The 18,536-nt window shown below is 38.8% G+C and overlaps 1 protein-coding gene across 4 annotated transcripts in view; it reads right to left on the bottom strand.

Moving 5' to 3' along the window:
* The window catches only part of LOC120805729 (tight junction protein ZO-2-like), a 129,131-nt gene that overhangs the window by 57,946 nt on the left and 52,649 nt on the right, over positions 1-18,536 (bottom strand). For 2 of the 4 annotated variants that reach the window (XM_040156230.1, XM_040156231.1), the window contains exons 2-6: positions 16,884-16,937; positions 12,783-12,907; positions 12,146-12,248; positions 8,193-8,715; positions 2,189-2,326 (exon numbers count right to left, since the gene is read on the bottom strand). In XM_040156230.1, coding sequence (XP_040012164.1) covers positions 2,189-2,326; positions 8,193-8,715; positions 12,146-12,248; positions 12,783-12,907; positions 16,884-16,937 — 943 coding nt within the window. The remainder of the gene's footprint in view (positions 1-2,188; positions 2,327-8,192; positions 8,716-12,145; positions 12,249-12,782; positions 12,908-16,883; positions 16,938-18,536) is intronic. The other 2 variants (XM_040156232.1, XM_040156233.1) reach the window with 1 other exon arrangement.

Here is an 18,536-nt window from a genome sequence, read left to right as displayed (position 1 = left end):
TGATTGTTTTACTGCATAAAAATGTGCTGATTGTTTTCAGTGTCCTATTCACAATGGTGTAGACAAGAGAGCTGTCTGAGATCACCAGAAATGTTTTAACATTAAAGATTACATTTCGAAGGCTATAAGGCAATCACCAAAGACCTTGAAATCCCTGTTTCAGCAGTTCATAATGTTATCAAGAAGTTGTCATAAAACTGGTAAGACACTTGATTGGTGCTAAGAAGAAAATCAATGAGAGAAGTCTGCGAAGGTTGGTGCGGAATGTGGAAAAGACACCACACAAGACCCCTACTATACACTGGACACAATCCCAAGTAGGGCCCCATGGACAAAGGCCAAGGAGGACACCATAATTGAAAGAAAGGCACAAAAAAGCAAGACTATTGCTTCCAAAGACTTTCATATATAAGCCATGGTCTTTCTGGGATACTGTTCTTTGGACAGATGAAACCAAAGTACAGCTCTTTGGGAATTAAGTACTTCAGTATGTTTATAAGCAACAAAATGGAACCCAGAAGGAAACACTCAGTAAAACATGGTGGAGGTTCTATCATGCTGTGGGGCTGCTTTGCTGCCTCTGGTAGAGGAGACAGTGAATGTATCAAAAGAATGATTAAACCGGAGGAAGGCCCTGACAGGTATCAAACACGAGCTGCAGATGAATGACTTTGCAGATTACGGCGACAGGGATCATTTTACAGAAAAAGTGGGGAAAGGCGTCATCAAAGTTGAGGGCCACACTGTGAAACCTGTGTTAGGTGGGGCTAAGTACTGATTGAACCATCTTTCCCCTATTTCATGACAAGGTCACTTTAAAGGAATTTGAGATGATAACACCAAAGTTTTTTTTTTGTTTTGTTTTTTTTTGATCAGTTCCACAAAGCCTTAAGGGCAGGGTTGGGCTCTGAATGGAATTAAATTCCTGTAACCTCTGATGTCTATGTCCTACTAAAATGTCCAGTCACACCAGTTTGGCTGTGAAATCAGCCTTGTTCAGATGTGATTTTAGTCTCCTTATTTACCCCCTGTCAGAAAACTAGGTTTGGGTCTTTCAGCAGGACAACAACCCAAAGTATAAATCCAGCAGTAAAAAGGAATGCTTGAAAAGTAAAAGATGGACTGTTATAAACTTACTAGCAATGAGTCCTGACCTACTATAAATCCCATTGAAAATCTTTTGAGAGAGCTGAAATCTGCCATTGCAAAAAGGACTCCTGCAAACTTAAAAGAGCTTGAACACACAGCAATGGAAGTGGCAGAAACTACCAGCAGACAGGTGCAAGAAGCTTCTAGATGGCTACAAGAAACGTTTAGAAGCTGCCATTGTTGCCAGTGGTTCTGCAACTGAATATTGAAGGGTGCCCAGCATACATTGTGTTTGGGTTTTTCAGTATTATGCAAGTTTTTGTTTCATTTCTTCTTTTGTTCAGTTACCTTATACATTTTATCAAAAATATTTTTGTCATACAAAATTGGTTCATTTGCATCTATTTCTGAAGATATTCTGAGTTGTATACTTGAAATTCAGGGGTGACAATAATTTTGACCAGGCCTGTAAATCCAGTTCAACTTGCTCACCTAAGTCTGTGTTCTGCTTCTGGGTCCACTAAACAGTCATTGGTTATAACAGTTAGCAGCATTGTCAGCTATTCAGCAAACCAGTTTATTTTCCATTCTCTACTCTTTTGCAACACTGTTAAGCTTTTTGGCCAGGTTTTCTGCTGTGTACCTGTCACTAAATTCAAAACAGTCCAATAGGCAGGAAGACATGTTGAAATCTTAAACGAAGTGGCACATTTATGTCATAAATGAGGTTTGATGTCCAACAGTCTGTAAATTAAGTAAAGAGTTGACACTTTAGACACCCTTTCCTTCAGTGATGCTAGTTCTCTCTAATACATGTCTGAAACTGTGTAGGATACTGTCTTTATTTATTGAAGAGTGTAGGAAGGGTTGAAAGCATTGCTGTATTGCTTGAATCAGTCCAGAAATTTTAATGGCTGAAAGTTAGTGGTAATCATTTGAGCAAGCTCTCCATCTATCTTCCCCTGTCTCAATGGAGTTATGACAGGTGCTGCATAATCATGGAGAGATGTCCGTCTTGTGCCAGGCAATGATGTAGGCCTAGTACTAGTTTCAGATTTAGATGGATAGGTGTGAGTGACAGTGGATGACTGATTTGTACCTGATGTGGTAGTGGTTTCAGCAGAACCAGTGAAGCCATCGTTATCTTGGTCATCAATGGAACATTGTCGTCTCACTTCGGCCACTTGCATGGTTGGATGCTGTGTTTTCAAGTGGCGGTGAAGATTGTTAGTTGACCCTGCATCGAATGATATTTTTAATTTACAAATATTTTACTCCGCTCTATCGATGCTTTTATAGCTGAAGTGCATCCAAATGCCGCGTTTTTGAGTAGGTTGGCTCATGCCACCTAGCAAGCGTCTATGGTAGCCTGCATGTGAGGAATTGGGGGACATCTGTAAATTGTAGTTGCAGAAAATAACCTGGGTTACACTCTCCTTCTCTAAACTTTTAACTCTAAACGATAAAAAGAACACTAATTACCAAGCATGACTTGGTTTCCTTAATTCAAAGAACCGTTGGAAGGAGCTGGACCATTCATGAACGTAACATCACTACTACTCGGTCGGTCAACTAGTAATGGCTGTTAACTGGATTATTACCTGATTTATTTTACATCTGACTGGCCAAATTCTTATTTTAAGCGAATTTGCGTTGTGAGATGTCAACAGAGAACAAAAAACTGGAATATGGACACAGAGGAAGGGTCAGACGGAATCTGTTTGGTCACCTAAGTAAAGTTAAGGGAACATATATCCTGCAAAAATATTGGCAATATCAAGTAAGAAAACATTTTCCCTGTTATTTTCTTTAACAGCCTAATGTAATGTTATGTTTTGTGTTCATGTCCTTAATTTATGTAGCCCAGTCTAAAAATATTTTATTTTAGACAAATAAACATGTAAAAAATAGAGATCAACAAATCATTTTAAATGTTTAAAAAATATTACATTAAAATCAGTTAATTAAAGTGTTTAATACAATTCATGGTGGATTTAAATAATGATATAGCCAAATAAACACAACTTTTACATTGTGTTAATAAAGTTCATTGAAATTCAAATAGTTTGCTTACTGTAAATTTAAGAGTAGAGTGGTTAGCTCACAACCTAATCCCAGAGGGCATAAGATTGTTCATCCTTATATTATGTTAATTGCATTGGTTGTTACCATCTTGTCAGCCCAATCGCAAAGGTAGAGGGGCGGGATGTAAAGGCGACCCCGTAGAGTGAAGCCACGGGGTAGTGAGACAAAAAAACTGAGGGACCCTGTGAAGGTATTAAAAGCTGCCTGAGAGTAATTATGCCTATTAAGAGTTTAACCAACCACGAATGGACATATTGCACCCTGCAGAAGTTAAATACCTCTGTGTGTGTATTTTTGTACTGCTTCAACAAGACATAGTGTGTTAAAGTGAGATGCTAATCCTGATTAGTGCATTAGCGTGCTATGGATTAGGACATATTTCAGTGAAGTAGCAGCTAATGTTACTGTGTGTTGCTGATGCGTTAATGTTGTCGGGTAGTTTAAAGCTCAAACAAACTTTGCATGAGAAGTAAAGTAGCTTTGGAATGAATAAAGTGATTGAGAAAACTGTCATGTAAACTCATTCAACAGATATGACCAGGAAACACTCCTTGGATTTAATAGAAGAGTAGAAGTCTCCCGTTCAGCTACCACTTCGTCTAGACTGTTACCGCCAGCCAGCCTGTAATTCTGCTCATCTTTCCCAGGTCATCACAACTGCTGCTCTCAGATAAAGGTTATAAGGAGGACTTTGCACTAAGAAAGTGAGTTTGAAAAGACTGCAGTGATGCTTCGTAGAGGTACCGTTTCTTGGCTTGACAAATGGTGATAGCTTGATCAGCAGCCAAGAGTACACTGAAGAGAACACAGTAATGGTCCAAAAGTACAATATCATTGCCAGTGCTTACTCTTATATCAGTACCCATGGAAATGACAGGTTCAAGTATGTATCCGTGCTGATGGGTTGGCTCCACAACATGTTGGGTCAGCTTAAATGACTGCAGTAGCTCATCAAAACCATACAGTGGCGGACGTTGTTGAATTATCGATTTGCATATTGAAACCACCCGAAATAAATACTTTGGTGTAGTCAATACAGATATTTGATAGCAGATATGCAAACTCACTCATTTATTCAGAGTTGTATTTACATGGTTGGTACATCATCAGAAGCAGGACTTACATGTCACACTTTAGATTGACAGCAAGATATTAAAAGCTCTGGTACTCTCTGAGTGACCCCTGAAAAAAGTTTAAAGACTCGGAAAAAATGGCCGCTCCTCCCCCACCTTTTTTTCCCTGCCTTGCAGCATTCAGAAAGTTATAATTGGGGCGTGATGCCTCACACAGTGTATAGAAATGATTTGTATCTAGCCATGTTGCAGAAATAATAAGAGCATCAAGGTCATTATCCTCAATAAGTTTGCTTACCATAAATGACATTGATCCGGGTACTGACATTCAGTAAGGCAAAATTAAAAGCATGTGACATAGGTCTGGGGTGTGAGGTAACAGCAATACCAGGTGAGAGTACAGATAAGGACCTACAGTACCTTTTTAAAAATTTGTTTGACAAAAGTTTGTTGTCTTGATGATGTCATTTACTGTCGTACAAGAGGACACGTGTGGTGAAGACTGTACAGGATTTTGTTTGTCAGCACACATGACCCTTGTGCATGGATTTGTAACACAATGGGAATGCACAGTAATGTAAATTGGCTGGTCATTCCCACAAAATTGTCTAGGAAGTAACTCTGTAATCTGATAGCCACTGTAATATGCATTCTGGGAAAAACTTTAACCTTGACTGTTTTAAACTTCAAAATATGCATATTTAATAACTTAAATTAAAAGGGACTTGATAAAACACTCCAATGGATGATAAAAACTATCAAGCTGGTAGTCGTGTGATTAGAATATGATCTGGACAAGTCATTGTCACGTCCATCAATGCAAATAAAACCCTGGTTATAAAAAAAATGAGCCTTTTTTTCCTTTTAACTAGAGAGAAATATAATGATAAGGCTTGTGCTAGTCATAGAGAGATGTTAGAGAGATTTTATATTTGGTCCAAACCTGTTATGTATGTGTAGCTGCCTGTTTCTTTCCAAATAATTTTTACATTCCTTTTTCCAACACTAGTAACTGCTAAGAAACTTGCTTACATTCTTAACATCAATAAGTGGAACAAGGTTTATGGGGGAGAACAGACACCCGGCAGAGAGACATGTCCATCACTAGTAAGTACCAACTAGAAAATATAAGACGATATATTAGTCAAATATTAGTCACTTTTAACCGCTATTTCTAAACCTTATATTGTGATTAATCTATGTAGTATTAAGTATGATTCCTTCAGTAATTTAATGATATCAAATTACATTTGTAGTACATTTACCCCATTGCTTATACAAAAAAAACGGAGTAACTTACTTTTGTCTTCCTTCCTCTGAGCACACTGACCCTTTTCAAATTCATCATCATCATCATTAACAACCCTTTATGTAATTCTTGGTAGAAGATTTACTGATTTAAAAGAGTGTGATGTTTGTCCACGTATATTATCAGAACTATACGGGGCCCCCAGGGGTCAGGAGAATATTTTGGAAAACAAAATAAAACTGAATTGGAAAAAACAAGCTAAAAAAACAACCCCCCTCAGCTAACCATCACAATTTGTTGCTTTCTCCACCTGTTTCAAAGGTGAAATAATGACCTCATCATGACAGTAACCTTAACAGACAAGATAGACACATGGAGAAATGAGTTTTTCAATGCCTCCTGGGGGCCTCTGAAGAACTGTTTGTGAATATTCGGTTACCATTGTAAATTTTTGTCTGAATGCATTACTCAAAAGTGTTTTAGAATCTTTAGTTGTGTGTACTTAATTACAAATAAAGTTTTTTTTTCAGTCTCTAAAAATAAAGTATGAATATATATATATATATATATATAACAGTATATAATGCAGATAAAAAAATCAAATAAAATTAATAATAATTAAAATAAAAAATGTATTTTAACAGCAGCATACTGGTAATCTGTAAATGACCAGCATGACATTAAGTATGCCGTATTAAAAAAATTAAAAAATATTTAACAGTTACAATACTGTTACTCGAACTCAATTAAAGTTTGTATTTTACAGTGAAACAATTATTATTGATAATAATAAAAACTACTAAACTATTACGATAACTACTATTAACATAACCAAAAACACAGCACTCAGAAATGACTGTGTTTTATTTTAAAGTTACAACACTACTACTGTAACCACAAATACAGAACATAGTAATTACTGTTTTATTTTACAGTTACATGATTGTTACTGTAAATAAAAACAGTAAAAATACAGTTATTTCTTCTACAGCAAGTTACTTGTCAATTGCTGCCAGTTAATTATTGTGAATTTCACAAGTTCCTTACACTGCAAAATCCCTGCCACCAAACTATACACATCTGTAGCAGAAGCCTTATAAAGACAAGCACTATCCCTGATCAGCTATCAGGCACAAGGAGATTACAGATGCAGTCACTTAAGAACTAGCCAAAGCTAGTTCCAACAAACACAGTGGAAAACAAGGAAATACAGAAAAAGATGAACACTCCACTTAAACACTAGAAATAGGTTTCTAGTGTTTTTCTGCTCATTTATACACTGAGCGACGAGAAAAATAGAAACCCCTGTACATTCTGATATAATCCAATACAACAGCCCTGCAATAGGTCCTATTTTAGAGAAGCCTATGTTTAGACAAGTGTCACTTCATCTCTATAGCCATTTTTCAATTCTAACTGACTGGTCGGGAGTCTCAGGCATTTTACCTCTTGTGGGATTAACACCTTCTTGACAACATGAAAATCGTTGAGGTCATATGTGAGTCGTTGACCCACCTGGCCATCATGTGAGTGGTGTGCTAAATTCTGACCTGAGGAGTTGGCTTTTGTGTGTTGTGCCATGCAATTGTGAAGGGGTTGCTTCCCCAAGTGCACAGGGATGTAGTATTTGTTAATTTTTTTTCAGTTATTCCTACAACATATGGAAAACCAATGTTGTTCCGCTTATTTTCTTTTCCTCTCTGTCTGTTCTGTGTCCTTTTGTGGGTTTGACAAAGGCCGAGTTTGGGTAGCCACACGTTTGAACTACTTCTCTGATGTGCTTTTGATTCTTCTGTCCTTGGACGGACAGAGGGGAAGGAAAAACAAACACAGCATCCCTGTGCACTTGAAGCCCAGTAACACTCTGAGGGAGAAAATTGTCCAATCTAAGGAAAAAACACCCAGACATAAGCAGAACAACGTAGTGTATGCAGTTCAATATAGCGAGGAAAGCGCATACTTGTACATTGGGGAAACAAAACAACTGCTTCACAAGCGCATGGCACAACAAAGGAGACCCAACTCCTCAGGTCAGAACTCAGCAGTCCACCTACAGTACATCTGCAGGACAACGGATACTAATTTGAGGACAGCAATGTACACATTTTGGCCAGAGAAGACTGATGGTTTGAAAAAGGATTGAAAGAAGCCATCTATGTCAAACTGGAACAACCATCACTAAATAGAGATGGTGGTCTATGACACCACTTCTTAGCCACTTACTATGAAGTGTTGAGACCCCTCCCCAGCGGGTTAACACCCATTCCCACCAAGACTCATATGACCCTTATGACCCACATGATGGCCGGGTGGGTGGATGACTCACGTGTGACCTCAATGATTCTCAAGGTGTTAACAACCCCACAAGAGGTTAAATGCCTCAGACTCCCCACTAGTCCATTAGAACCAAAAAAGTATTTTGGATTAGACGGGAAACGTCTTCTCTTCTGAAACCTCAAGCAGGTCCAGTTGCCTTTGCATAGCACTTAGAAATACCATGACCTGGATAACTGAGAATCTTCACAGACATTAGGTGAAAAGAGAATGTATTAAATTAATTTAAAAATGAGAGACAATCATCACCTCAGTTCTGAGTGAAACAAAATATGATTCTCATTTTATCCCCAGTTATGCAGCCCTATGGTAAAATGATCTCTTTTCAGTTAAACGGACAGCTGGTAGCTGGTGTGTTTTACCTTCATTGGGTCTGTTCTTCACCAGCAGGACGTTGACAGGTCTCTCCAGTGGCTCCAGCTCTCTGGAAGGTTCTGGGGATGGATGGTTGTCATTAAGCTGGTCCCTGCTCCTATACCGATCTCCTTTATCTCCTCCTCCTTCTCCTTGCTTGTACTTGTCCTCCATGCAGTAGCTGACCCCAGGGCTGTGTCCTTGGCTATGGTACCTCTTACTGTCGGTGCTGGTGACCAGGGCTGGTTCATGGCTGCCCTCCCTCCTGGATCTGTCCGGGCTGGGCGAGGTTCTCTCCTGGCTCCTCCCGCGGCTCGTTCCTCTCTGGTTGTAGTCCCGTCCTCCCCTGTACTCGGGGTCCAGGTATCCTTTGCTTTCAGAGGTGTGGTCCCGACCTTCATCACGATACCAGCCGTTGTCATTGTCAGTGTCATAGTAGTGGGGGGAGGGGGTGTATTCCCAACTGTCTCCGCTTGGGGAGGGGGGCTGCTTCAGGGAGTGAACCGCCACCTTACGAGGTCTCTTCACTGTCTGACAGAGAAAGAAAAAACAACAAAACGAACCTTTAATTAAAGTCATTAGATCACTTTTTTGTTTGATGTACCCCCACAGACCTATCAGATAAGCTAAAGTACCCCTTTATTGACACCACCCACCATTTTCCAAACATGTTCATTTAAACACTTTCAAAACAATGTTATTTAACACTACTAATTATATAGGGGTGGATGTTGTTACAGTAATTGTTTCATACAAGATACAGTGAGCCTGGACCTCGATGTTTATAGACTTTCCCACCAAATCTCAAGTCTGCATTCACATATTCTTTTCCAAATACCCCTTATTAACAGCCGTACTTTGGTTGGTTGATTGGTTGGAAAATCATTGCTAGATAAATTAAAGCTACAGGAAACTTGATTTAGAATCATGTTTCTTTCATATCTACAATTGTATGCAAAGTTTTGGGCAGACCTGGGTAAATTATGTTTTTTGTTTGTTTTTGTGAAGTAAAGTGAAGTAAATCCAACCCCCTCAAATGTTAATGTTACTTTTTTGTGATTAACTTATAAAATAGAATATAAAACTGAAGTCCAGAAACCTGGATAGTATGGGAATGTATAATAGATGCAAATTAAGTCAATAACAAGAACAGAAAAAAAAAACCTCTTGTTGTAGGTTGCTTTGGCAACAAACAGACATGGCATATCAGAATATCAATAACCTGAATATCAATATACTACAATATCAAAAACCCAAATATCAATATGTATCAATAACAACATTATCAACTAGAGACTATCTTTCGATAGGATCACACCAGCCACGATACCAGTCAACATACTCAGTAGTCATTACTACATTATTACATGAGTACTCAGTACTCATAGGTTGGACCACACCCCTCTTCAAACTCAGTCTTCATTTTGATCTCAACGACAAACCTGTAAGGTTTTGTGACTGCAAGTTTCACAGCTGTGACACAATTGCAGTGCCAAAATCTGTCCATAGACAGACAGATATAGAAGCCAGGCCAAAGTTCTCTAAACCACCTCCTCAGGACCACATTTGCCATGATCTCTCTCTCTCTCTCTCTCTCACACACTCACACTCACACTCACACTCACACTCACACTCACACTCACACACACACACTCACACACACACTCACACTCACACTCACACACACACACACACACACACACACACACACACACACACACACACACACACACACACACACACACACACACACGTGTCAATATACCAATAACCAGCATATAGGTGCACCAGAGTACCAATAACCTGCATATTAACACACCATGTTATCAATGATCTGAATATCAATACAACAGAAATGTCAATGACCTGCACATCAATGGATCAGAGCACCAAAAACCCCAATATCAATACACTACAGTATCAATAACCTGAATATCAATACACACGAGTAACAATAACCTGAATATCAATACACCAGAATATCAATAGCCTGCATATCAATCCACCAGAATATCAATAGCCTGCATATCAATACACAACAGTATCAATAACCTGTATGTCAATACACCAGAGTATCAATAACCTGTATGTCAATACACCAGAGTATCAATAACCTGAATATCGATGCACCAGAGTATCAATAACCATAATACACTCCACTGCAAGACCAAGTTCACTGAGCTGCAGAATAAGGCCAACAGTGCTCACACTACTACTCCTGCACCGAAATGTTAAAATGGAGAATATGTCTTACCAATGTTATGCACGTGGATTTTGCAACAAGGGAAAATAATGCACTGGACTTAATTTACACTGACATAAAGAACTCCTACAAGGCAACATCCCATTCCCACAAAAGCAATTCTGACCACCTAACTGTTAAATGTTGATGTCTGCATTCTATCAGGGGTGAAACAAGCAAAACCAGTTCTTAGGTTAGTCAGAGTGTTGCCATAGGGTGCCATGCCCAAACTGCAGGACTGTTTTGAAACCACACAGTGGGGTGTGTTCAAAGAGGCTGCCACATATGACAACAGCACTGACTTGAATGAATACAAAAATCTTTCATTGCTTTTATTATTAACAAGTGTATCGAGGATGTAACAGCTATCAAAGCCATCAATAAGCCAACGAGAAACCCTGGCTGACTGGGGGAAGTCCACTTGCTGTTAAAGATTTGAAATGCTGCTTTCAGATCCAGAGACACCATAGCGTATAGACTTAACAAAAATAATATGTTCCTTGCTATCAGGGAGGCAAAGAGGAAGTGTGGGCAGAAACTCAACAGTCGCTTCACAGACATAAGGACACACGCCGCAAGGTTTGCGGACCATCACAGACTACAAGCCCATATGCCACAATGACCCCTCCCTACCAGGCAGACTCATTAATTTTTACACGTTTCAAGGCCTCTATTAACACTGCGGCGCAGAAATTGACACCAGCACCCACTGAACAGATATTACCACTTTCTCCAGCCCCCACTATATTACTCCCACTATACCATTCATCTGACACTGAACAGAGGAGGTACCATCTCCAACCACAGACGTGTTATTATGTGACCAGTTCCATACTCCATGCCAACTCCATGAAAGGTTAGCAAACTCCATGTGCTGATGAAGGCCACGAGATGTGGTTAAAGCTCTGGAAAAAGCAAGTGGGCCTTGTTTGTTCCTCAAAAAAAAAACATCTTTTTATAAAAGGACAAAGGACAGACTTTATCTGCGGAGTGAACTGTTTGTTCAGTAAGGCTAAAAAACAACTAAAGAAAGATATTTCAAAAAAGAAACCTAGCTTTAAACTAAGTGACTTCTATTTCTGATTCTTTCAGACAGGACTGAGAGTAAAGATACAGCTGGATGTCATGAAAACAGGGATTCAAAGCAGGAAATCAGATTCCCTTGGCACGTCAGGCTTTTATATTTAACTGTGTGGAGCAGGGAAATTAGTCCACTATACACACGGGAGCGAACTGTTGCTACTGTTACAGCTACAGCAGCATGAGAGGCAGCCAGGCTGAAAACCTGAGGCATTAGTGTGCCTCAACCTTTCATATTTTTTTTAATAGCATGTTGAGCTATTATGATAACAGGCAACTCTGAGCTGTCATTACACCAATTTTAGCAATGGCAAGATTGCCTATTTAACATGTTTATAGTACAAAGATTTAAATGTTTATTGCCTATTTTTGTTAGCAAATGTATATTAAAATGTGTCTAATATAAATAAATACCACTTTGCTCTCAAGTATTGAGACATTATTAAGAATGTGCAAAAACAAAATGAAAAATGAAAAAATCCTGACAGAAGAATTTAGCACCTAAATACCCACCACCACTTCCTTTTGAACAGGATAAGAGTGGGATTTTATCTGTACAACAATCCAAGCATTAAAAACATTGCCTTTTATTCTGCATAAGGACACTCTGTTTTTTCCTTGTGTGTGGATCATACTCACTATTTTGGCCACTTTTCCACATTTACGGAGGGACTGAACCGCAAAGGAATGAGGCACATTGTCCATGGGGATTGAGTTTACCTGGATGACACGATCATTCTCACTGGAAAAAAAAAGATACATACAAATAAGATAATGATGAGAACAAAAGAAAAAGTGCACAGTAAAAATGTTTCACAAATAATAGTCTTGCTTTGTGGCAATTCATAATTCCACTAAACCTGACTGCTGAAACACAGTTTTTGACCCAGATTAACTTCTGTTTTGTCAATGGAGATAATCTAGGGGATAAGGAACTGAATATTGTACTTTGGTACCTCTGTATAACTGTTTTACTATATAACACTTAGGTCATGCAGGAAAAAATTGTTTGGAGTACATTTATATTGAAGCCTTTTTAGCAAGTTATTTTGCGGAACTCTGACACAGAACTGTGCTAGCTAGCTCAGGTGTATGTAAACAGAAATGCTGATTTCATCAGTGTAATAGTAGCAGTAGAAGTACAGGGTGACTTGTAGTAATTTATAGTAGAGGTGAGGTTTTGGATTGACAGTTTAACCAGTACACAGCAGCAACTTAGTCCATTGAGGCATTTTCTACTGAGAAGGATTATGGTCACTGTTTGACAGAAACATACAGGAGTAATCCTTCTGCTGGTCCTCCTTGCAGCACATCTGACACGATGATTGACGTCTCACCATTCTCCAAGTTAGGGTTGTCACGCCCACCTGATACAGCGATACCAAAACCCATCTTATGGTCCTACACAAAAAGAAGCCAATCATTAAATACAGAACGTAAATAGTAAATACAGTAATTTCAGACGGAATGGCTACAAGGAAAAACACTGAGCCAAACTGGGCTGAGAGTATTAGCTGGAGTTTTAGAAGGTGTGATTTACTTTCCACCAGGCAGTTACAGAGTTGCTGATTGTTTGGTTTTTGAAACTTTGATGCTATTAGTTTTGTTGACAAATGAAATAACCTTAGTTATTGTCTTTTCTATCCAGCTTGATTGTGTTTCATGTGTATTGAAAAATATACTGCTACTAATGTCATCCCCATCTCCTTATAGTGGCCTGTATAAACCACTAAACGGTGTTACTTTCTTGTACTTCACAGAAGTCGTAGGGAGCTGGTCAGGGTGATTGGTTGGTATAAGACGAACTTTGAAACCAGAAACTGGAGTTTGCATACTGTGTTTCACATGAGCTTAGGTTAAGGTTACTAAAAAATGATCATGGTTTGGGTGAAATATAGAAAGAGTAAATGCGTCCCATGTCATGCTTCAAGTCAGCATTGACCTCTATTCAATATTTAGCCAAGACCACCATCCTTCCTTCACCTAAACCAAGTGCTTGGAGTTGCCTATAGTAACCATAAAAACTTTTAGTTTAGTAGCCATAAGCAGTTATGGTATTAAAGCTAATGAAATACATTGACCGTGTACATTTTGCAGATTAATTCAGTGTCACCGTTTTACAACTTCACAGACACAGTCTCATAACCATGTTTATAAAAAAATGTAATTTCTTTCAAAATGTCATTCGCTGTTACACATTAACTGTATATAAACATAATTTTTAAGAGAAAGGTTGCTGACGTGAATGTTAGTGGTGGTGCTTGCTTCGGTGCTCTTTTTTTTCTTTTCAATTGGAGTCTGTTGACTACAGAGTTCAGTGAGGAGAGGCAGCCCGAGGGTGGGTAAGCTAGGGTCAGGGCAGGTTTATTTTTTGAAGAATGTTCATTTGCATTGTAGAAAACTGGCCTAGAAGAGATAGGGGTAATTTATTCCATCATTGGAGGACATACTATAGTTTGAATGTTTCATTTAGATTTGATTAAATATGGATTGTAATTAGTTGTTTGACTGAGATGTATAATCAACGTAGATTCTAGACCTCAATCTCCCAGTTGATCCAAACTTGCCCATCTGATGGAGCAGACACACACTTTATCTATTAATTAGACTGACAGAAGAGAGAAGAGAGTTCAAGGTGAAAGTAGCATAAAATGACATCTGTGTATAAACTGATTTTATGATGCTGTTATCTGGCTTTAAAGTCTGATATGCAGCTGTGTTCCATATTGATATTGCCAGGGATTATTGATACCACTTTCAGACAGCAGCATCAAGTCATGCATTCGACCCACATTGGACCCATTCATATAGACAGCTGTCTCTGCTTCTCGCTGTCAGCAGATACTACAGTCTGCATTGTTGTTTAAAAAACTTCTCTGATAAACCTGAGAATTTCACTGTATTAAATCAAATCATTTACCAGATAAAAGTTTAGTTTCAGTTTCACCCCACTGTCTGTCCATCTGCAAACTTGCTCTTCCTTGCTCGCCCTTGCATGCAATTTCTATCACTCTCTCTCTCTCCGTCAGTGGGTTGTTTAAATGACACATAAATGTTGGTATCATTTGATTAATTTCCATTCCCGGTAGCTAAGCCAGTTCACAAGAGCTGGACAGCATCCAAACCATGTCCAACCCTAGTCAAGAGGAGGGTCGTGAAGGAGGGTCAGCTGATGCGGGTTTAACCTGCGTAACTATGCAGGTCTGAATGGGGTGATAGAAAGTGCAAAGAAAATGCTTTTGATATTATTCTAATTATAATTTGTATCACCCTATAAACTCAAGCACAAGGAAAATCAAACAGTGTACGTACCAAAGTACAAATTGTATTTATACTTCTAAAATTCTAGAGTGAACAACATGTAGTATCCTCAAACTGTATTTTTCAACTGATATAAGGATACAGAGATTAAAGTGAGTATATGAAAATTTTAAATGTACAAAAAGTGCCTTTTTTTTCCCTCATACAAAAGTTAAAGATCCAAGCAACAAATACTTTACGACAACCACCCTAACTCCCATTTTGGCTAAGACAGCCTACTTTTCTAAAGTGGTCAGGCACAACCGCTCTCTAGATGTGCCAGCTGAATATACTATCATGTCTGTTTTCCAGGCAACCAGGTGTAAATATAGGTTCTGAGGAAAAAGTACACACAACAGAGAGACACTCCATAGCAGTGGGTGTCAGTTGTGAATCACTTCATAGTTTGTCAGCCACCATTAAAAATAAAAAGAACAAAAAGGAAGGTGACCACAACAAGCATGTTGGAGGAAATTCAACTGCCCCTGCCCACAGGAGTGTTGAACATTACAAGTAAGAAGAAAACAGTAATATCACAGAGGGTCTCCAGGCCAAAAAAGAAAATTACAAAAGGTTGAGCAAGAAAAGAATAACGCTTGGTGCCACAATAACAGGATGGAAAGATGCAAAGTAAGAGCTGAGTTTCCAAACAGACTCGGAGATTGCATCATTCGACTGGTTACATAACCTCTATCACTGGCTTCTACTATGCATCGGTTACTGTGGTGAAGTGGCTTTTTGGTGTGGGTGGTGTGATTCCATATCCCAATGTTAGGAAGACTGCTACAAAGTAAACACTAAGTTACACACACTTCCTCTCCATCTAATATAACCAGGTTTGTTTTTGTCATAGTGTTAACACTTACAGTAACTGGACATATTGCCAGACACATTCCAGTTGTCTTCATTCATTCATCAGCTCTTTGGTGAATTACGGTTGCTTGTTAGCTCTGCACATGCTGGAGTCATGAATCTGATGATGAATCAACCCAACAGCAGCTAATCATGAGGGAAAAGTGCATCTGGCAGTGTACACCAGCACATTATAACATTCAGGTAAGCAGATTGCCAATTTTTATCTTTCACCAACTTAAATGACAAATTTCTCCAATGGCAGATCATATTTACTGTACATAGTATCAGACTGTTAAGGTACTAACAGGTAATAAGTGATCCTGTATATGATTTTAAGTTACTCTCTGGGCACAATCACTCGCATCTAGTTAGGACCAATATCTGTAATCAGAAAACACACTACCGTTCTGACAATAGTCCGAACAAGAAGCCAGCAAAAGACTGAAGATACATTTTTCACTCAAAGCCTCTAGCTGCCTGACTCTTTTTCTTTCCCTTAGTGCAGTACACACACGGCATCTTTAAACCTTCTCTTTGAATAGTGTTGGTCTCTTGTTAGGATACTGCACTACACTTCAGCATTCACATATCAGCTGAATTAAATTGATTGCACCGCTGTCCTGTAACCACTTGTGGCAGCAGAGGCTGCTGTTGCTGTTGCTCAGCAAAAGTTACATAGACTTGCTTTAAGATTAATTGTTATGGTTAAATATGGTTAAATACATATTTATATATACTTTTAAGCACTAAGGATGGCACAGTGTTGCTGAAACGTCAGCAAGTGCAATAGAGTGTATGCTGCATATCAGTCACTCTTGTGTTCTCCTGCTTTTTAAACAAATAATTATAATTCATATATATATGCTTCCTACTCAACCAGCAGGAAGTTTATCTCCTTCCTGCTCTATGGCCTCCCTCCTCCACCATACCCTGTTATAAGACAGGTACACGAGGGACTGAGAAGTAAAGATTCATACACAGTAGACTGACAGACACACTGATAACTAAATTGAATAAATCGGATACAATTATATCTACATAAAAAAAAGAATAAAGATTTTAATACAATATGATCAAGAACAGAATTTCTTATTATCAGTTTTTCACAATTAAACTGTCAAATGTTGGGGATCGATCATTTGTTGCCCCTAGACACTTCTGGTTGATCAATAGCTAGATAGATGTCTCTTGATTTAACAGCACAGTTAGTGAATGAACTCACCCGCTGCAGAGTGACTGTGTACTGCTCCCAGACCATCTCTTCTATCCCTGAGCTCTGTAGGGAACACAGACACAAAAGGGTTAGCAAACACTGAATTTCAACACCAGCTACAGAGTTCATTCAGCAGCATAAGGCCTCCATGAAAAAGTAAATAATGAGTCTTAAAAAATTTAAAGATGTTGTAAAGAATCATCCAATAATGTATAAAATTTTTACAAAGCTTTTTCAGAGTCATACTGGACTTCTTTCCATAAACTGTTATGATGATTCACACAGTGTGACAAAATTTTTAAATGTTTATTAATTTATAAATAAATTAGTTTACCACCAGAGATTCTGCCGTACCTTATACACTGGTATCTATCGCTTTAATAACACTGTTCATATCAGACCATTTTGGTCTGATTGTGGTCTGATGGACTTGTGGTTAAAAGTTGTAAATCACTGATCAGAAGTATATATTATATGATTTCTGTATCAATGTATATAATTTGTCAGGTATTTAATTTGCTGGATTAACCACAAAAAGACCTATCTGGTTATTTTTAGGAACATATAGATCACTGGGGGCTGAAAGATACCGGTGGAAAGGACGCTAACCCAGATTAACACGTACACACACACACACATGCATGGTTGCACACGCGCACACACACGCACACACACAACAGAGGAAAAGGGCATGTGTGGGAACTGACCTCTGTCAAAGAACAGTCAGTATCATGACAATAATAGCAGCACAGCAGCCTGCATGCTGTTCTATCTGTTTCACTGCTGGGCTGGTGTGTAATTTTAATTGGAAAAGTATTCCAGCAGACATCTGTCTCATCCATTTCCACCTCTGTTCTCCCTCCCTCCCTCCCTCCCTCCCTCCCTCCCTCCCTCCGTAACACACACACACACACACACACACACACACACACACACACACACACACACACACACACACACACACACACACACACACACACACACACACACACACACACACACCAAATAAATGATGTGTGTGCTGAGTCCTGATGACACTGATTGAGGCAGGCAGCCCTTCTCAACCTCAGTTGCTTCTAACAAGAGTTTGAATGAGAGACAGAAGAGGACAGAAGGGAAAATCAAGGGAGGAGAGGAGAAAAAGAGGTTGTAACGAATAGTTGTTTTTTTTTTTTAAATTTGTTTCCCTTCACTCTGCCACCTCTATTTTCACTTATTAATTCCCTGTGTTTCTCTGAATGCTTTGTCATAACCTCCAGAGAAGCACATGAACTAGTTTGAATCAAATGCTGGTGGAGGCAGGGAAAGATTCTTGTCCACCACTGCAAAGACACAAAGTTCTGTTCCCTGTGTGTGTGTGTGTGGAGAGCTGGTGAGGGACCACGTCCTTGTTGTTGTATTGTATTCTACACTGCCAGCCTCTTTGTACATATGTGAGCATTGTAACCATTTTAATAGTTTTGTTCTGAAGAAGATCAAACTAAAATCAAAACACTGTGAATTTAAATAAATGTTTGGTTTGGAATCATTGTGCAGACACTACTGTACACTTGTTTCCAAAAGCCTTGCACCTACATGTGGTGTGCAAATACTGCACTTTTCGATGTTGTCAGAAAACCAATTTTGAAATATACAGTAAGTATGGTAGTTTCTGTCATTGAA

The sequence above is a fragment of the Xiphias gladius genome, chromosome 19 (assembly GCF_016859285.1).
Source record: "Xiphias gladius isolate SHS-SW01 ecotype Sanya breed wild chromosome 19, ASM1685928v1, whole genome shotgun sequence".
NCBI lineage: Eukaryota > Metazoa > Chordata > Actinopteri > Istiophoriformes > Xiphiidae > Xiphias > Xiphias gladius.
This window is presented reverse-complemented; position numbering and strand designations above follow the sequence as displayed.